We start from the raw sequence: 20,992 nt of genomic DNA, 5'->3' as shown, positions 1-20,992 counted from the left end.
ATAGTGGCAGGTGCCTGTAAGCCCAGTTACTCGGGAGGCTGAGGCAGGAGAATCTCTTGAACCTGGGAGGCGGAGGTTGCAATGAGCCGAGATTGCACCACTGCACTCCATCCTGGGCAACAGAGCGAGACTCCATCTCAGGAAAAAAAAAAAAAAAAAGAAATTACAATAAAAATATTTTTTGTGGGCTCTCTCATTAGTGTTTACTATGCCCAATGCGGAAGTCAGCCCTGGGAAACTGGCAACAGCAATGCCGGTTTCAAACATTGGCGTGCATTGGACTTTCCTAGAAAGCTCATGAGCAATGCGGATTGTTGTACTTTGCCTTCTGAGATTCCGATTCCGTAAGTCAGGAGTGTGACCCTGGAACCCGGTGCATGTAGGTGATACCTGATCATTGTTTGAGGGGCATGGGAGGACTTTTTTTTTTTTTTTAGATAGGGTCTTGCTCTGCCACCCAGGCTGGAGTGCAGTGGTGTGACCACAGCTCACTGCAGCTTCAGACTCCTGGGCTCAAGCAATCCTGTTGCCTCAGCCTCCCAAGTAGCTGGGACTATAGGCATGGGCCACCATGCCCAGCTAATTTTGTAAACTTTTTTTTGTAGAGATGAGGGCTTCGCTGTGCTTTCCAGGCTTGTCTCAACTTTCCCGGCTCAAGCAATCCTTCCACCTCAGCCTCCCAAAGTGCTGAGGTTACAGGTGTGAGCCACTGTGTCCAGCCAGGAGGACTTTTGGGGGTAAGGGGACTCCCTGCAGTTCCTACAGTTTTATTTTATTTTATTTTATTTATTTTATTTTATTTTATTTTATATTTTATTTTATTTATTTTATTTTATTTTATTTTTTATTTTATTTTATGTTATTTATTTTTTGAGACGGAGTCTTGCTCTGTTGGCCATGCTGGAGTGCAGTGGTGTGATCTCGGCTCACTGCAACCTCTGCCTCCTGGGTTCAAGTGATTCTCCTTCTGCCTCAACTTCCTGAGTAGTTGGGACTACAGGTGTGCCACCATGTGTGGCTAATTTTTGCATTTTTTAAAGTAAAGACAGGGTTTCGCCATGCTGGCTAGGCTGGTCTTGAACTCCTGACCTCAAATGATCTGCCTGTCTCAACCTCCTAAAGTGCTGGGATTACAGGCGTGAGCTACCACGCCTGCCCTGCCTACAGCTTTTACAGCTCACACTTAGCCCCTTACTTGCTGGGTGGTGGCATTTACGCATTTTGTGCTGCTTTGAGCCTATTTCTTCATCTCTAAGGTTGGGATGATGACACAAACCTCATGGTGTCACGGAGAAGCTTGCTGGGTACTCAGGACTCACATCTGGGGCAGCTGCTGAAATCTCAGCTCTGAGGCAATGGGGGGAGTTGTGCAAATGCTGTTTGGGGACATTGTGTGAGCTGAGGTCACAAACTGGGGCGGTGTCAGCAAGGATGAGGGTGGCAGGCTGTAAACCCCAGGGCAAGACATTGCTTGCGAGGGGAGTATTTGCATCCTATGCAAGATTTCTGGGCATCAGGATGGATAAAGGTGAGGGTAAAGGGATAATTCCCGGCCCCAGGAAGGACCTGCATGAGGGTCAAAAGCCAGCAGGATGGTTCGGCCCATAGGGGACACTGGCCAATGGACAGAGAGGTGGGTAGGGGCATTTCCCAGCGTCTACACTGCAGCATCACAGAGTTAGATATTCCCATCTGCTAACAGCCCTTTCCCTTGAGACCCACAGGTGGGAAAGGCTCCCCGCAATCACCGCCATGTGGCTATCATGCTAGCTATCCTTTGAGGTTTCCCTACTCGCTGCTCGCACCTTTGCAAACACAGCTAATTCCTGTCATTTACAGTAATGGTCTATAAAGCCACCACGCACCCTCAATCAGGGAATGCTGAACCATGGCTCATGGGGAAACACAGGGTTGGATTTCTGTGAGCCTCTGGTCACAGCCCTTTTGTCAACGAATCAAGACATAAACTTGTTTTGTGTGTTTCTATTTAAAAAGACTTTATTTGGCCAGGTGCGGTGGCTCATGCCTGTAATCCCAGCACTTTGGGAGGCTGAGGGAGGTGCTCAGCAGTTCATTTGAGGTCAGAAGTTCGAGACCATCCTAGCCAACATAGTGAACTCCCCCGCTTTACTAAAAATACAAAAATTAGCTGGGCATGGTGGTGCGTGTCTAATTCCAGCTACTTGGGAAGCTGAGGCAGGAGAATCGCCTGAACACAGGAGGCGGAGGTTGCAGTGAGCCAAGATTGCACCACTGCACTCCAGCCTGGGCACAAAGAGTGAGACTCTGTCTCAAAAAAAAAAGAAAAAAAAAAAAAGACACCTTATATAATATATGTGATGGATTCATGCACACGGAAGTCACAGCCACAGCACTGTAATGCATGCCTGAATGAAGCTTATCTAACACATGTATTTTTTCCCCTAAGACACATTTCAGCCTTCTTGTGCTCAGGGACGGTAGACAGCACTTCAGCACGATCCCCTGGAAGTCATTTTAAATAGCAAAAATCACCAATGAAATACACAAAAATGCAAAAAAAAAAAAAAAAAAAAAAAAAGAGAGAGAGATGCAACAAGGACACTTGTTTACGGTAAGAGAACTGGCACCAAAAGGCAGCAGCATCTTGTTTGACCTCAGAGGGGCAATGTGTGCATCAGGTGGCTAAAAACGTTTTCATGGCTCTGTGCAAATGATCGTGAAAGCACTACAAGTACTGATTTTGAAGTGACAAATACATTTCGGTAAGTGAATTAGCAAGTGCATTGGGGGATAATGAGCATCAACTACTGTGGTCTCTTTCTTAAACTTCTTTCTCTCTCTCTCTCTCTCTCTCTTTCTCTCTCTCTCTCTCTCTCTCGATAGAGTCTCACTCTGTCACCCAGGCTGGAGTGCAGTGGAGAAATCTCAGCTCACTACAACCTCCACCTCCAGGGTTCAAACGATTCTCCTACCTCAGTAGCTGGGACTACAGGCGCCCACCATCACGCCTGGCTAGTTTTTGTATTTTTAGTAGAGACAGAGTTTCACCATGTTGGCCAGGCTGGTCTCCAACTCCTGACCTCAAATGATCTGCCCGCCTCGGCTTCCCAAAGTACTGGGATTACAGGCATGAGCCACCACATCCGGCCCTTAAACTTCTTTCAAATGGAGTGTGCTGTTTCTTGTTGATATCCTGACTGGTACTGGGAAGAAATGCTTGAAGAAGAACAGTTTATGTGGAAGTCTGAGCCCCAGAGAGACTGGGGGCCTGTAACCCCGAAGCTTGAGTCCGTCTTGACATAAGGGAGCTGGCTGTGATCCACCATGCTTCTGAGTCAACCCAATGGAGCTGAGCCCCAGCTGAACTCCTACCCAGTTCTGTCATCCTGGGCAGATGGCTCTCTTTTTGCCCATGCATTTTTCTCTCCGACGGCCATAATTTACCCAATCTCCATTCTGCTGTTTTGGGGACTCATTCAGATCCTGGTCGCTGCTTGAGATGCGGAGCATGACAGGTTCAAATCCTGCTTTACCCATCTCTGACTGTGTAACCCGGGAAAAATGAGAAGAAAAATGAGCTTCCTTTTCTTCTCTGCAAAATGTTGGTGCTTGAGTCCATACGACTGGCTGGCTTTGCCTAAAAGATACCAACATTTGTGAGGGCCATTCTTGGCATAGGCACTGTGAGCTCCACGATGGAGGGACACATCCTCGCTGTATCCCTGGCATTTCACAACGCCTCTGACACAGAGCAGTTGCTTAGGAGATATCTGTGCCTGTAATGCACGTTCCTTCTGTATGTGTGCAACCCCCTGGATCTTCCTGTGAAGAGCAGATAAGAATCATAGCTCAACGTGAGGGGTCCTGCAATGGCAGGGTGTCCAAGAGGCTACCGGAATACCTAGAAGGACCTGAACCAGAGGCACACCCAGATGGATGACGTTAGCTGCACCGGATCAACGTGTGACCTCCCTGAGGGTGGGGACTACATCAGCCCTGCTCACTGCTTTATTCTCAGTGCTGGGCTCAGGACCAGACACGGCATGGGGTAGGACAGAGCAGAGCTCCTAGAAGTTCCACTTAGAGTGCAGGCTCTTGAGTCTGGAATGAAAATTCCAGCTTTGCTACTTCCTGTGTGACCTTGGGCAAGCTGCACAGCCTCTCTGTGCCTGTTTCTTCAACAGTAAAATGGAGATGCCAATAATAACAGCTCGGGTGCCTTGAGGATATACTATGCAACCACCATGCTACAGGGCTTTCATGCATGAACTCATCTGTCCTCACAGCCACCATTTTTTTTTTTTTTTTTTTGACACAGAGTCTCGCTCTTGTCACCCAGGCTGGAGTGCAGTGGCTTGATCTCAGCTCACTGCAACCTCCACCTCCTGGGTTCAAGCGATTCTCCTGTCTCAGTCTCCCTAGTAGCTGGGATTCCACGTGCACACCATCAGGCCGGGCTAATTTTTGTATTGTTAGTAGAGATGTTAGCCAGGCTGGTCTCGAACTCCTGACCTCAGGTGATCTGCCTGCTTCGGCCTTCCAAAGTGCTGGGATTACAGGCGTGAGCCACCGCGCCCCGCCTACAACCACCATTTGAAGTGGGTGCTGTCATGCTCCTCATTTTACAGATTGGAGAGACCAAGGCCAGAGAGGGACAGTGACTTGCCCAAGGCCACATAGCTTGAAACTGAGAAGGTGGGATTTAAATCCCAGCCATCTGGCACCCAAATCCATTCTGTTAACTACCAGGATATGCTGCTATAACGTGTCCTAGGGTAAGTGGTTGACATACAGTAGGTGCCTAATACATGATAATTATTGTTATTTTTAATTATAATTCTCCTAGAAGGCACTTGGAGGGAGGGTGCATCAGGGGAGAGAGAGGGCCCCATGGGGCTATGTCTGCTCTCTGAGGTCCCAGCCAGTATCCAACCAGCCAGCTGGGGCGGGGGACGCTGGGGTCACTAGGGGTCGGTGCTGCTCTTGCTGCGCGGCGGCGGCGTGCGCGGGTCCCAGTCATTAACCAGGCGCTGCGCCTGCTCGTAGCACACGTGCGGTTGCCGCTGGCGCAGGCGCAGGCGCACCACGCTGCCGTCCACCTCATGTCCGATGGTTTTGCAGTTGAGGCCCCAGGTGAGGTTCTTGTGCGTGGCGAGCAGCTCGTCCAGGTTCTTTTCCAGGTGCGTGATGTGGCGCTGCAGCTTGTCGGTGCCCTGGAGAGGGAGCAGGGCAGACCCGTGAGCCAGAGCAGAAGGCAGGCAGCTACCTGGGGTGGGCAGGCACCCCTGCGCCAGGTGTGTGTGTAAGGAACACAGCTGAGGAGGGGAACACAGCTGGGTGGGCCAGGTGCGCCTGAAAAAACAAAAACAAAACAAAAAACCGTGACAGGGCAGGCTGGCAGGCTAAGGGAGGGGAATGCATCTAGTCAAGATGTGTAGGAAGGAGCCTCCTTAGGAAGTGGGCTTAATAATAACAGCTCAGGGCCGGACGCGGTGGCTCACACCTGTAATCCCAGCACTTTGGGAGGCTGAGGCGGGCAGATCACCTGAGGTCAGGAGTTCAAGACCAGCCTGGCCAACATAGCAGAACTCTGTCTCTACTAAGAATACAAAAATTAGCTGGGTGTGGTGGCACACACCTGTAAGCCCCAGCTACTAGGGAGGCTGGGGCAGAAGAATGGCTTGAACCCAGGAGAGGAAGGCTGCTGTGAGCAAAGATTGCACCACTGCACTCCAGCCTGGACGACAGAGTGAGACTCTGTCTCAATAATAATAATAGTAATAACAACAACAACAGCTCGGCTGCTTTAAGGGTATTCTATGGAGGTGCCATGCTACACGCCTTTCATGCCTGAACCCATCTGTTCTCACCACCACTATCTGAAGTGAGTGCTGACGTGCTCCTCATTTTACAGGTTAGAGAGACAGGCCAGAGTGGGACAGTGAGGGTGTGTGTGAGAGGGGAGGACAGGGGTTGAGGGGACTTATTTGAGCCACGTGTGGGTACTGAAGCCCCCTCCCCTCCCCACTTCGTGGCAGGAGTTGAAGGACAGGCCGACTTGGGTGAGCGGGGAATCATACCTGGTCCAGATGTGCTTGAGGAAGGAGCCTTACCATTGGCGCAGCTGCGCCTACAGGGGTATCGGGGAGGGGGTTTACCTGCGCGAGGCGCGCAGCCTCAGGGAGTTGGGTGCCCACGTGTCTCTGGTACATGCGAACCAGGGGTCTGTCCAGCTTTTCTCCAGTCTCCAGGTAAACTTTCGACAGAGGACCCTGGTGGGGTGCGGGTGCGATGTGCAAGAGCATTGAAACGCAGTCTCCACCCACCGGCACCCCTGCCTCCACCTCCGAAGGCTCTCACCCCGAACCGTACCTTGATGAGACCGTGGGTGGTGTACATCTCTTGGTTGTATTTCGTACACCGGTGGATAGTTCCCCTCATCAGTCCTAACGTCATAGTTAATCTTTCCTGGGGGCAGGGAAGCGCAGGGGGATAACGCTGGTTCCCAGTCCCCTTCTCCTCCCCTGTCCCGTCCTTGCCCGCAGCCGCAGGTAATGCGCTCACCTTCAGCTCCAAGGTCTCGCTCGCCTTCTGCGCCAGCGAGGCGCACACGCGGTCGCTTATCTGCAGCTGTTGCTCCTGGACGTCCACCACGTTCTTTGCCATTTCCACCAAGGTGTCCTTGGACTCGACCAACAACCGCTTGGCTTCATTTAGCGCCAAGGCGCACTCTGTAAAAGCCCAGGACGCGCTTGGGGGCGCCAAGCCCTCTGTTCCCAGAGTCCCTGTCCCTCTCTCTATTCTCAGGTGGTGGTGGGCCCTTGGGCTAGGGGGTTTTATTGAGGGACTGGGTGAAAGCCCAAGGGGCGCGGGGGATAGTGTAAGTAGCGTCTTGGGTTGGTTTCCTTAGAAGCAGAGCCCGTGACCTGTAATCCCAGAACTTTGGAAGGCCGAGGCGGGCAGATCACTTGAGGTCAGGAGTTCAAGACCAGCCTGGCCAACATGGTGAAACCCCCGCCTCTACTAAAAATACAAAAATTAGCCAGGCGTGGTGGCGGGCCTCTGTAATCCCAGCTACTCAGGAGGCCAAGGCAGGAGAATCGCTCGAACCTGGGAGGCGGAGGTTGCAGTGAGTTGAGATTGGGTGATTGCACTCCAGCCTGGGTGACAGAGCATGACTCTATCTCAAAAAAAAAAAAAAAAAAAAAAGGAGCAGAGCCTGTGAATGACTGAGTCCTCAGTGAGTGTGAGCAGGAGAGCACAGGGGGAAAATTGAGTAACAATGTGTGCTTAGCAAGATAGGCTTTCAGTCCTCCCATTGGCTCTAGGGCTATTTCCCAGGAAAGGGACAGCCAAGTGGATGAGGGGCTGCACTGACAGTCAAGGAGATCTGGGTGGGCACCAATACGACCCAGTACAGTGGACTCCTACCTGGGGTATAAGTGCCCACAGGGTCTGGAGGAGGCGTTTTCTGACCCTGCGTGCGTGGGGTGGGGGCCCGGGAGAGGTTCACCCATGAGTGGCGTCCGGCCTGCTCTAGAACCTTGTCCAGAGGCTGGTTCATGAGGTCCACGGCTTGCAGCCGCTCCTTGAAGCAGAAGTTCAGGGTGTCTCGGCAGGAGGCCAGGGTCTGGGTGGAGAAGGGAGGAGGAGAAGGCAGAGTGAGAACTGGGAGGTTGAGGGAAGTGGATGAAAGTGATTTCTCTGCTGCAGGCTTGAGGCTTATAGGCTGTAAAGCATTTCTACCTCTAAACAGAAACTGACCCTCTCATTTTTTCTTTTAAGAGACAAAATCTTGCTCTGTCATCCAGGCTGGAATGCAGTGGTGCCACCATAGCTCACTAAAACCTCAACATCCTGGGCTCAAGAGATCCTCCTGCCTAACCCTCCTGAGTAGCTGGGACTACAGGAGTAAAGCACCATGCCCTGCTAGTTTTAAAACTTTTTGCAGAGAAAGGGTCTGGCTATGTTGTCCAGGCTAGTCTTGAACTCCTGACTTCAAGCTATCCTCCTGCGTTGACCTTCCAAAGTTTTGGAATTACAGGCGTGAGGCAGTGTGCCTAATATTTTTGATACTGGTAAAGGCTTTTACTTATAGATATATATGTGTGTGTGTGTGTGTGTGTGTATATGTGTGTGTGTGTATATCCTTTTGAGACACAGTCTTACTCTGTTGCACAGGTGGTAGTGCAGTGGTTCAGTCATAGCTCACTGCAGCCTCAATCTCCTGGGCTCAAGTGATCCTCTTGCTTCAGCCTCCTGAGACAGCTAATTTGTATTTTTTATTTTTATTTTTGTAAAAGCAGGGTCTCACTACGTTGCCTAGGCTGGTCTCAAACTCCTAGGCTCAAACAATCCTCCTGCCTCAGCCTCCCGAAGTTTTAGGATTACAGGTGTGAACCACTGTGCCTGGCCTGGAACTATTTTTTAATTTAATTCATTCCCCCAATGTTCCGGATAAATATTTTCTTTCATGAAATCTTTTTTAGGAGAGACATGCCTATGTCTTATGAAAAAAGATTTTTTTCCTCCTTTGACTCACATCACACCACCCCTCAAGGTTTACTTTATTATTTTTACTTAAATTTTTGTTTTTAATTGAATAATAATTGTATATATTTATGGCATGCAATGTGATACTTTGATTTGTGTATGCAATGTGGAAGGATTGTATCAAGCTAATTAACTTATCCATTTTCTCACATACTTATCTTTTTTTTGTAGTAAGTTCACTTAAAATGTATTCTTTTCCACTTAATTTTCCCAGCTTTATTGAGGTATAATTGACAAATAAAAATTATATTTATTTAAGGTGTACAACTTGATGTTTTGACCTATGAATATACTGTGAAGATACTACTGCATTCAGGCTGGGTGCGGTGGATCATGCCTGTAATTCCAGCACTTTGGGAGGCCAAGGTGGGAGGACCGCTTAAGCCCAGGAGTTCGAGACCAGCCTGGGTCACATGGTGAAACTCCACCTCTACAAAAAATGCAAAAAATTAGCCAGGTGTGGTGATTCACATCTGTAATCCCAGCTACTCAGGAGGCTGAGGTGGGAGGATCACCTGAGCCCAGGAGATTGAGGCTGCAGTAAGCCATGATTGCACCAGTGCACTCTAGCCTGGGCGTGAGACACTGTCTAAAAACAAAAACAAAAACAATCATGAACAGTACAGTTTCCTCAATAGCCATTACAGATAAACACATAGATGAGTGGGTGGTGCTGATAGATATTCCCTTAAATGTGGCTTTTAGAGAAGGGAAGGTGTGTTAAGGTATGGGAACATGGAAATATGAGTCAAAGGTCAGGCAATTCTGCTTACATTTTTCCCAGGTGCTGGGTGTTCACTTGGATGTCAGGTAATCCAGGAAAGTAATATGTGTATATTTTCAGATAGGGTCTCACTCAGTCTCCCAGGCTAGAGTGCAGTGGCGTGATCACAGCTCACAGCAGTCTGGACATCCTGTGCTCAAGTGATCCTCCCACCTCAGCTTCCCAAGTAGCTGGGACACAGACACATGCCACCACACTGGCTAATTTTTTTTAAAAAATTTTGTAGACATAAGGTCTTACATACTATGTTGTCCAGGCTGGTCTCAAACTCCTGGGCTCAAGCGATCTACTCACCTTTAGCTCTCAAAGTGCTGGAATTACAGGCATGAGCTGCTGTGCCAGCTAGAGAAATTCTTGACTTTTATTCACGAAGTTGTCTTCTGTTTATGGCACTGTGCATAATAACCAGGTAAAAGTGAGTCTGCTCATTTCCAGACAGATCATGCAATGGTACGATCTTGGCTCACAGCAACCTCCACCTCCCGGGTTCAAAGGATTCTCTTGCTTCGGCCTCATGAGTAGCTAGGATTACAGGCATGTGCCATGATACCCAGCTAATTTTTGTACTTTTTAGTAGAGACAGGGTTTTGCTATGTTGGCCAGGCTGGTCTCAAACTTCTGACCTCAGGTGATCCACCCCCCTCGGCCTCCCAAAGTGCTGGGATATGGATTGGTTCTGAGAAATTGGTTTCCTTCGTCACTTCATTCTTGACCCTTTCCTGTTCTTTTATTTTGAGACAGGGTCTTGCTATGTTGCTCAGGCTGGTCTTGAACTCCTGGGCTCAAGTGATCCTCCTGCCTCAGCATCCCAAAGTATTGGAATTACAGGTGTGAGCCACCACACCCGGCCTCTTGCCAGCTCTTGTTGTTGTTCTTGGGAAGAAGCAATTTCCAAGTTGGAGCTCAGACATCTCCTACCTCCTTACCCAGTTCAGAAGCCTTCAGTGACTCTTTGGGGTTGGGGTGAGGGGAGCGGTAAGAGACAGCAACAGCTTCCCTGTGCTGGGTGTCAATTGCTTGGTTTCTGTGCCTGGCTCTGTTCTGGCACCCTGAGAAAGCAGCCTGTCTCATGCATTTCCCCACTGTAACATGGAGAGCTGGCACTCACTCTACCCACATCTTGATCTTCCTGTGTCACCCCCTTGATTCTCAACTGGCACTCATTTCATCCCCACCTCTAGCCTTGAAGTCTCCCTTCCTCTGCTCTTTATCAATATTAAGAGACTGCTATTCTCCAAGTTCCCCCCTCCCACCAGGCTGTATCTCATCTGGACAGCATCCTGCCATTGAAATCTTACTTCCTCCACAATAAAACGAAACATATCATATTCCTTTGATATTTGCAATTATTTGAGAGTTACATCAAAACAAGTCATTTGCACATGTATACAGCCTTATAAACACTCTCCATCAAGATATACAATATTTCCATCATGCCATACATTTTTCTGGCTCCCCTTTCCTCTCTCCCTCCCTGACCACCTCCAGTAAGATGACTTGGAGATTAGTTTTACCTGTTCTAGTCCTTCCTTTCTTCATTCATTTGTACAGAATCTGGCTCTGTCTCCCGGGCTGGATTGCAGTGGCATGATCCTGGCTCACTGTGGCCTCAAACTCCTGGGCTCAAGAGATCCTCTCAGCTCAGCCTCCTAAATAGCTAGGACTACAGGTGCATGCTAACCATGCCCAGTTATTTTTTAAACATTTTTGTAGAGATGATATCTTGCTATGTTGTGCAAGCTGGCCTCAAATTCCTAACCTCAAACTCCTGGCCTCAAGCAACTCTCCCCGCTTGGGCCTCCCAAAGTGCTGGGATAACAGATGTGAGCCACTGCGCCCAGCCGAGTTTTGCCTGTTCTTAAGGAGTTGATAAATTTCCATCCTATGGATGGGTGACCTGTTTTTGTAAGTAAAATTTTATTGAAACACAGCCATGCCCATTCGTGTGGATATCATTTCTGGTTGTTTTCATGGCACACTGGCCAAGGTGAGTAGTTGGGGCAGAAACAACACAGTACACAAGGCAGAAAGCATTTACTAACTGTACCTTAAAGAAAACTCTTGCTGAATCTAAAACTTCACATAAATGGAATCCTATAGGGTGTATACTTTATGTCCAGCTTCTGTCTCTGAATGTGATATCTTTGGGATTTATTGATTGGGTTAAAAAGTGGACTTAAAAAGTCTTTTGTTCATGAACTCAACCATTAATTCAACCCCTACTGATGCCAGGCGATGTGTCAGTTGATGAAAATACAGTGACCAGCAAGACAGCTGTCCAGGCCGGGCGCAGTGGCTCACGCCTGTAATCCTAGCACTTTGGGAGGCCGAGGCAGGAGGATCATGAGGTCAGGAGTTTGAGACCAACCTGGCCAACATGGTGAAACCCCGTCTCTACTAAAAATACAAAAATTAGCCGGGTGTGGTGGCAGGCACCTATAATCCCAGCTACTCGGGAGGCTGAGGCAGGAGAATTGCTTGAACCCAGGAGGCGGTGATTGCAGTGAGCTGAGATCACGCCACGCCACTGCACTCCAGCCTGGGCAATAGAGCAAGACTCCGACTCAAAAAAAAAAAGGGCCACGGTGCAGTTCAGCACCACGGACAGCGTTCCACCAGCCCCTGAGTCTTCTACCTCGTCCACAGACAAAGCCTTGACCCTCAGCCTGTCCCTTCTTCTCCACTCCTTCCCACCCTCCAGTCAACACATCCTTGCTGAACTTTGCTACGTGAAATATAATTTAGTACTGAATCTGTCTTCAAGGTCCAATGCTTGTTCAAATGCAGTTTAGCTGAGGAGCCTGCCTGGAGTCAACATGAGCAAGTTGACATACGCAGATAAGATGCAGTGGACTAGAGAAATGGGTATCTAGAGGGGCATGTAGATCAAGAGAGGTGGGCTTTCTATTGTAGTAAAATAGATATAACATGTTGCCATTTTAACCTTGTTTAGTGTACAGTTTAGTGGCATTAAGTGTATTCGTACTGTTGTGCAACCATCATCTCCAATAAGCTGATTTGGAGATTAATTTTACTTGTTCTGTTCCTTCCCTCCTTCCTTCATTCATTTATATAGACTCTTGCTCTGTCTTCCAGGCTGGATTGCAATCCATCTCCAGAACTTTTTCATCTTCCCAAACAGATCTGTACCCATTAAAGAATAACTCTCCTTTTGTTCATTGGTGACAATGGGCCAAGAGAGAAGGAAATGATGATGATGCAGAAGGGTGGAAGGGTGGAATTATAGGATTGACAGAGGAAAAATGAGAGAGGTTCCCTTTGGTGGTTTTCATTAAAATCACTGTAGAGCAAGGAAGGCACAGAGAGAGAGAACTGAAGGAAGAGAAGGTATGAAATCACTTGCCCAGCAGGTCAGCAAGTCTTCTAGAGACTTAAGGCGAGGTCTGTGGGAAAGGTTTGAGTGCCAATTTGAAGTTTGACTTCATGATTTTAAATTGAAACAAATCTGATTGGTGGTATTTTTCTCCAGCAATATTCAGACCAGATCCTGCCAAGCAGCCTGTCTCTGTTTCTATCTACATCTGTCCTTTCCCACCTCTCTCTCTCTCTTTCAGAGACAGGGTCTTCCTCTATCACCCAGGCTGGAGTGCAGAGGTATGATCATGGCTCACTGCAGCCTTGAACTCCTGGACTCAAGCAATCCTCCTCCCTCAGCCTCCTGAACAGGGACTGCAGGCAAGTACAACTGTGCCTGGCTAGTTTTATTTTATTTTAAAATAGAGATGAGGCTTTGCTATGGTGCCCAGGCTGGTCTTGAACTTCTGACCTCAAGAAGCAATCCTCCTGCCTTTGCCTCCCAAAGTACTGGGATTATGGGCATGATCCGCTTCCCTCTTTATAGCCCTTTGCTCCCACGTCCATCCTCAGGGGCTTCTCCCTTCTCTGCCTCCGACTTCCTGGAAGGATATTTCAGGAATCATTAGATTTAAAGGAATATGACAGCAGCCAGAAGATATGCCCTACTCAAGTTCAGCACCGCGGACAGCGTTTCACCAGCTCCTGAGTCCCCTGCCTCGTCCACACCCTCGTCTCCCAGCCTGTCCCTTCTTCTCCCCTTCTCCCCACTCCCCAGTCAACACAACCTTACTGAACTTTGCTACGTGAAATATAATTTAGTTCTGTATCTGCCTTCAAGGTCCAATGCTTGTTTAAATGTAGTCTAGCTGCGGAGCTCTCTGTATAAAAGCAAGGAAAGTTCAACAGCAGTAAAAGACTTGACAGTTCAATCTCACAATAGGAAATAAAACAAGTCTCCAGCCTGTCTTTTCTTTGAATGCCTCTAGAATGTTAACTCTTCAAGGGCCAGGCTAGTTCTTTCTCAGTCACCAATTTATCTATGATGCCAAGCTCAGTGTCTGGGAAGCAGGTACTAGATTAGTATTTATCAAATGGATGAGTTGAAAGCACACAAGTTGCCAGCAATCCCTAATAGGTCCCAAAGGCCCCCGAAGTCTGGCTGCTCTTTCCCCTTCATTTGCACCCTCATGAAGAAGTTCTCGTTGCAAGCGCAAAGGATGCAGCGAGAGATCAAGTCTCGCTGAAGCTGGAGCACGTGTTAGAGTGCAAAGATCTAGACTCCAGTCACCTGGGCTGAAACCACAGCGCTGCCATTGATGGCTTTGCTTATTAGGTGAGGTCGTCTCTCTCTGAGTCTCAATTTTCCCATCTCTAATGAGGAAATCATAGTTTCTGCTTCACAGGACAGTCTTAACGAGTGGATTCAATGACTGCACAGGGTTTGGTACAGAGTGGGTGTTCATGGTTATTCTGAGACCCAACTTCATCTCCCATGGCCTCACTTTTTCCATTTCACAAAGTGAAATGCAATGAATATCTGGTCAGTGTGGCTTGAAGGAATTGCTATTGTGACAGTCCCCAGGTCAGAGCGATTTGTCCATTAGGCAGACAGGGATCCCCCTCCAGCCCCTGTAAGTTGTCCTCAGGCACCCCTAACCTTGAGTAGGACCTCTGATTTTTCCATATCTTTCTCCATTTTCCTCTTCATGCTTTTCAGCTCCTCTTTCTCCCATGTAAGCATACTGTCAGCTTTGTCAGGGATCTAGAAAACAAGGAAAGAATCCCTCACATCCTTGGGAAAGGGCTGGGAAGAGATTTCTCTTTCCAGGGTGGTAGAAGGTTTGCCAGCCTCATAAACTCTGAGTTTGAAGGATGAAGTTGGGGGTACTCCCATCCTTTGGGTGAGGTGTCTCCCTATTTGAGAAGGTTTGATTTTTTCAGTGGGCTCTCTCATTTGGGTTTTGTTTTTTTTTTTGTTTTTTTTTTTTGAGACGGAGTCTCGCTCTGTCGCCCAGGCTGGAGCGCAGTGGCGCCATCTCGGCTCACTGCAAGCTCCACCTCCCGGGTTCACGCCATTCTCCTGCTTCAGCCTCCCGGTTAGCTGGGACTACAGGCACCTGCCACCGCGCCCGGCTAATTTTTTGTATTTTTTAGTAGAGACGGGGTTTCACTGTGTTAGCCAGGATGGTCTCGATCTCCTGACCTCGTGATCCGCCCGCCTCGGCCTTCCAGAGTGCTGGGATTACAGGCGTGAGCCACCGCGCCTGGCTACTTGGAGGGTCTTGCTGTCTGGAGCTTGAGATTGGGGGCTTCTCTCTTTTACAGATAGGAGCCCAGGGGGCTGAGATGAAGGTGTCTCAACTTGGGGGAGGGTTGTTCTCACCCCCTGAGACTGGGAGCTGGGCACCCCTTCCTCAGTGATGGTCTTATCTCCTCTCCCTGGCTACAGGTGGAGGGATCATATCATAGGGATGATGAGGGCTTACCTTTTTGGAGTCTTAATATTTGGATCTGGGGGCTGAAGGTAGGAATCCCATTCTGTGGGTGGGGTCCCATCTCTCCCCCGGGAGGCTGGAATTTTTGTACCTTTTGGGGTGGGGATTTGAGGTTTCACTTTAAGGGGAAGATTCACCGGGACTGGTACTAGAGGTCTCATTCTTTCTCTCTGGATGGGGCCTCAACCTTCGGGCGTGAGGGTTGGGAGTCTGAAGTCTCTATCTGCAGGGAGGACTTCTTCCTTTCACCACAGATGAGGTCTGGGGGCAGGGATTTTCACTTCCTGAAGCCAGGGGAGTTGGGTTTTATTTCACATTCTAGGGAGAGTTTCACCTGGGTTGGGACCAGGGTATCAGCTGCTCTCCTCAGCTGGGAGTTGGAAGAGTGTTTTCTTTTTTTTTTTTTTTTTTGAGGCGGAGTCTCGCTCTGTCGCCCAGGCTGGAGTGCAGTGGCGCGATCTCGGCTCACTGCAAGCTCCGCCTCCCGGGTTCCCGCCATTCTCCTGCCTCAGCCTCCCGAGTAGCTGGGACTACAGGCGCCGCCACCACGCCCGGCTAATTTTTTTGTATTTTTAGTGGAGACGGGGTTTCATTGTGTTAGCCAGGATGGTCTCGATCTCTTGACCTCGTGATCCACCCGTCTCGGCCTCCCAAAGTGCTGGGATTACAGGCTTGAGCCACCGCGCCCGGCCGGAAGAGTGTTTTCACTAGGACTGGGGCACTGAGGGTCTCACACCTATGGAAGGGTCTTACCCTCTGAGCCTGGGATCTGGGTGGATGATTTTATGCTTGGACTGAGGGCTGTGGGTTTTACTTTTTGGGGGGATTTTCGTGGAGTCTGAATCAGGGGCTGCACCCTCTCTTCCTGGCTGGGAGATTTGGATAATTTTCTCCTCTGGGGCAGGGAAGCTGAGGATCTCATCTCCTTGGACAGGGCTCACTCTTTGGGTCATGGGGGCTCAGGCATCTCGTCCTGGGCCTGTCTCCATCACCTTTTTTTTGTTTGTTTGTTTTTGAGTCTCACTATCTCCCAGGCTGAAGTGTAGTGGCCCTATCATATTTCACTACAGCCTTGAACTCCTGAGCTCAAACAATCCTCCTGCCTCAGCCTCCCAAGTAGCTGGGACTAGAGGCATGCATCACCATGCCTGGCTATTTTTTTTTTTAAGCTTTGGTGCAGACAGGGTCTTGCCGTGTTGTCCAGGCTGACCTCAAACTTCTGGCCTCAAGCAATCCTCCTGCCTTGACCTCCTGAAGTGCTGGGATTACAAGCACAAACTACCACACCTGGCTAATTTTCCTCCAATTTTTTGAGAGATGGGATCTCACTGTGTTGTCCAGGCTGGATTGCAGTTGGTCTGATTATAGCTTACTGCAGCCTCAAACTCTTGGGCTCAAGCAATCCTCCTGCCTCAGCCTCCAGGTAGCTGGGACCATAAATGCATGCCACCACGCTGGGTCATTAAATTTTTTTTTTTTTTTTTTTTGTAGAGACAGGGTCTCACTATGTTGCTCAGGCTGGTCTCCAACTCCTGGACTCAAGTGATCCTCCTGCCGTGGCCTCCCAAAATGCTGGGATTACAGGTGTGCACCACCACCCCCAGCTAACTTTTCAAATTTTTTGGTAGAGACAAGTTCTCACTTGTCACCCAGGCTGGAGTACAGTGGTGCCGTCGTAGTTCACTGCAACCTGGAAGGCCTGGCCTCAAGCAGTCCTCCCACCTAGGCCTCCCAAACTGCTGGGAATACAGGCGTCAGCTACTGCACCTGGCCCTCAACTTCTTTGCCCTTATTCACCAGAGTTGGGTGTTCTCTCTATGGAAAGATTTTTTTAAAAAAATTTTTTTGAGATGGAGTTTTGCTCTTGTTGCCCAGGCTAGAGTGCAATGGCGTGATCTCGGCTCACTGCAACCTCTGCCTCCCGGGTTCAAGTGATTCTCCTGCCTCAGCCTCCCAAGTAGCTGAGATTACAGGCATGCGCCAGTAGGCCCGGCTAATTTTGTATTTTTAGTAGAGACGGGGGTTTCGTCATGTTGGTCAGGCTGGTCCCGAACTGCTGACCTCAGGTGATCCATCAGCCTCGCCCTCCGAAAGTATGGAAAGGATTTTTCCGGGGCTGAACACTGCATAACGAAGGCCTCAGTCTTTGCAATTAGGCTGGGGTTGGGGGCGGGGAGGAGGGTCCCACCTTCTCAGACTTGGGCCTGTAGCCCCGCAGCTTGACACTCTGCTGGTTAATAAGCAGGCCCTTGCGCACTTCGCTGAGCCTGTGGTCGGTGACCTCGCGCTGGCGCAGCAGCTGTCGCACCCGCCCGTTAATCTGGTGCTGCGCGCGGCCGAGGCGGGCGGCGGTGAGGCGCGCTCCACGCGCGTGCGCGTGCACCACCTCGGTGGTCTGCAGGGCGCGCGCTTTGCGGTGCAATGGTAGCGGCAGGCGGGCGTACCAGGCGGGCGGCTTCATCTTGCCCTTCCACAGCGTGACGCCCTCGCCTGGCGGCGGCTTCTCCACGGTGCCGCCGCCTTTGAGCATCTCCACGCGGAAGCGCCAGGGCTGGATGTAGGCGGCGCGGCCGAGGTGGTGCGCCAAGTTCGGGTCCAGCACGCTGTCCTTGGGCTGCCACATGGTCACCGCCTCCTGCCCGCAGCGATCCGTCAGTATGTGCGCGGTTCTCGACAGGGCCTGAGCTGCCTCGCGCCATGCTGGGGCCCCAATGCGTGTGTCCTGGCTGCGCTCTACCGGGGGTGCCAACACGCGCATGGTCCCTGCTTGGTCCCTCGGCCTGGCTGGGGACCCCCAGGCGGATCAGAAGGGACCCCAAAGACACACAACTCTTTCCTGGCCTGTGGAGAGAGTGTACTGAGAGCGCCCGTCACCATAGCGATGGGCGCAACAAGGAAGGTGGAATTCCAGAGGTGGGGGGGAGGAGTAGGATGGAATCTTTGCTTTGGAACTTGGCCTAAGTGCGTTGGCATCCTGACTCCTTGAGAAAGAGCCGGTCTGGCGTCCCTCTCGCCGTTGTTTCCAGCAACGTGGCCCTTCTTCCAGCTTTAGGATGTCCTAAGCCCTTCCAGCTGTCCAGGTCACACTCTGTCACATGTCGGTAAGCATGGAAGAAGGGCCATGCTTCTCACCAGGCATTCCTCTCGCTGTTACCTTCCAGCACATGGCCTGTCTTTCAGCTTCAGGATGTCGTAAGCGCTTTCCCACTTGGAAGCTTGGGACTTGCTGTTCCCACTGGTAGAATTCTCCCATGGCTGGCCACTTTGCAGTCTTCAGCTTTCTGCTGGCTGGGTTCTTGGTGTTCTTGACTACCCAAAAGTAGCTCTTTTAGTCTTACCTCTCCTCTCCTCTCCTCTCCTCTCCTCTCCTCTCCTCTCCTCTCCTGTCCCCTTCCTCCCTCCCTCCCTCCCTCCCTCCCTCCCTCCTTTCCTTCCTTCCTTCCTTCCTTCCTTCCTTCCTTCCTTCCTTCCTTCCTTCCTTCCTTCCTTCCTTCCTTCCTTCCTTCCTTCCTTCCTTCCTTCCTTCTTTGCTTCCTTCCTTTCCTTTCTTTTTTCTTTTTTTTGAGACGGAATCTTGCACTGTCACCTGGGCTGGAGTGCAGTGGTGTGATCTGGGCTCACTGCAGTCTTCACCTCTCAGGTTCAAGAGATTCTCCTGCCTCAGCCTCCTGAGTAGCTGGGCTTACAGGCACCCACCACCATGCCCAGCTAATTTTTTTTTTTTTTTTTTTTTTTTTTTAGTGGGGACAGGATTTCACCATGTTGACCAGGCTGGTCTCAAACTCCTGACCTCGTGATTCTCCTACTTTGGCCTCCCAAAGTGCTGGCATTACAGGCGAGAGCCACCGCTCCCAGCCTAGTCTTACATTTTCTTTTGTGTCTTCACAGCACTCACCGCTCTCTGAAATTATCTTATTCATTTGTTGGTTTGCTTTATAACTTTTGGGCATCTCCCACTTGCCCTAGAAGAATTAAGAGCCTTAAAATTTTTTTTATTTTTATAGATTTGGGGTACAAGTGCAGTTTTGTTACGTGGATATATTTCATAGTGTTGAAGACTGGGCTTTTAGTGTATCCATCACCCAAATAGTGTACATTGTAGCCAATAGGTAGTACTGTATCCCTCACCCCCTTCTCACCCTCCTACCTATGGGAGCCTCCAATATCTGTTTTCCACTCTGCTTGTCCATGTGTACCCATGGTTTAGCTTCCACTTAGAAGTGAGAACATGAGTTTTTTTGACTTTCTATTTCTCGGCCATTTCACTTAGGATAATGGTCTCTAGTTCCATCCATGTTGCTGCGGAAGACATGATTTCACTGTTTTTTATGGCTAAGTATTCCACGGCATATATATGTGATATGTGTCTGCTATATATACAGCACATGCATGTGACATATAAGCTATACATATGCTATCTAGTTAGGATATCTATGTGATGTGTATGTTATCTAGATAGCATATATGTGATATTTATGGATATCTAGATATCTATGTGATATATATGCTATTTAGATAGCATATCTATATGATATATATACTATACATAGAGCATATGTATTTGGTATAGATATGCTATATATATGCCGTCTAGATAGCATATCTATGTGATATATATGCTCTCTAGATGGCATATATGTGATATATGTAGACATCTGTGATATATATGATATTTGGATAGCATATCTATGTGACAGACATGCTATATATAGGGCATTTGTATTGATATATATATGCTATCTAGACAGCATATCTATGTGATATATATGCTCTCTAGATAGCATATCTATGTGATCTCTCTAGATAGCATATATAATATATAAATATATATTATGTATATATATAATATATATAAATTTAATATAAGGTATACCTAAATATAATATATATAAAATATATAAATATATAAGATATATATAATATATAAATATATATTATATATAATTATATAATATATAAATATATATGATATATAATATATTTTATATATTATATGTAACATATATAATTATATATTATTATATGTTATATAAAATATATAGTGTATTAATTATATATAATATATAAAATATACAATATATATTTTATATAATATATAATATATCTATTATAAATATATATTATATAATAAATATATATTTATATGTTATATATAAAATATGTTATATTTTATATATAACATATAAATATATATTTTATATTTATAAATAACATATAAATATATATTTTATTTATAAAAAATTATATTTATAAATAACATATAAATATATATTTTATTTATAAAAAATTATATTTATAAAATATATATAACATAAATAAATTATAACATAAATATATATAACATATAAATAAAATATATATAAGGTATAAATATATAATATAAATATATATTTATATTATATATAATTAATATATAATATATATTATAAATATATATATATATATATATATATATATATATATATAGACACCACTTGTATCTAGTTCTAAAACACTTCACCAACCCCCAAATAAAATCTCATCCCCACGAGTGCTCACTCTCATTCCCCTGTCCCCTCGGTTCCTGGTAACCACTCATCTGCTCCCTGTCTCTATAGATTTGCCTGTTCTGGACATTTCATGTCAATGGAATCTCACACTATATGGCCTTTTGTATCTGGCTTCTCTCACTCAGCATCGTGGTTTCAAGATTTGTCCATGTTGTAGCATGGATCAGTGCTTCCTTCCTTTTCATGGCTGAATCATATTCCATTGCATTTATATATCATAACTTTGTTTATCCATCTGACCAGTGATGGACATTTGTTTTTCGCCTGTGAACTTCATGAGGGCATTGATTTTGCCTCTCTTATTTACCATT

At 47.7% G+C, this 20,992-nt stretch overlaps 1 protein-coding gene across 1 annotated transcript; it reads right to left on the bottom strand.

The window, feature by feature from the left end:
• Positions 1 to 4,787: 4,787 nt before the first annotated feature.
• On the bottom strand, positions 4,788 to 17,953 carry TEKTL1 (tektin like 1). The gene is made up of 6 exons (XM_065536600.2): positions 17,321 to 17,953; positions 14,295 to 14,399; positions 7,414 to 7,612; positions 6,355 to 6,713; positions 6,141 to 6,254; positions 4,788 to 5,195 (listed from the first exon to the last, which is right to left on the bottom strand). Exons 1-6 carry the CDS (start codon positions 17,888 to 17,890, stop codon positions 4,947 to 4,949), a joined length of 1,596 nt encoding a protein of 531 aa, XP_065392672.1. The 5' UTR covers positions 17,891 to 17,953; the 3' UTR covers positions 4,788 to 4,946.
• Positions 17,954 to 20,992: the final 3,039 nt, after the last annotated feature.

Source organism: Macaca fascicularis, chromosome 19 (genome assembly GCF_037993035.2).
Source record: "Macaca fascicularis isolate 582-1 chromosome 19, T2T-MFA8v1.1".
Lineage (NCBI taxonomy): Eukaryota > Metazoa > Chordata > Mammalia > Primates > Cercopithecidae > Macaca > Macaca fascicularis.
Note: the sequence above shows the minus strand (reverse complement) of the source record. Positions and strands in the feature narration are given on the sequence as shown.

Excerpts from the sequence above, each read along its gene's own strand:
- TEKTL1 (XM_065536600.2), bottom strand. The coding sequence starts at position 17,890 with ATGCGCGTGTTGGCACCCCCGGTAGAGCGCAGCCAGGACACACGCATT. Across the intron at positions 7,613-14,294 it reads AATCAGAGGTCCTACTCAAG|ACCCTGGCCTCCTGCCGAGA; the intron begins GTTAGGGGTGCC and ends TTCTCCACCCAG. Across the intron at positions 6,714-7,413 it reads TGTGGGCACTTATACCCCAG|AGTGCGCCTTGGCGCTAAAT; the intron begins GTAGGAGTCCAC and ends GGGCTTTTACAG.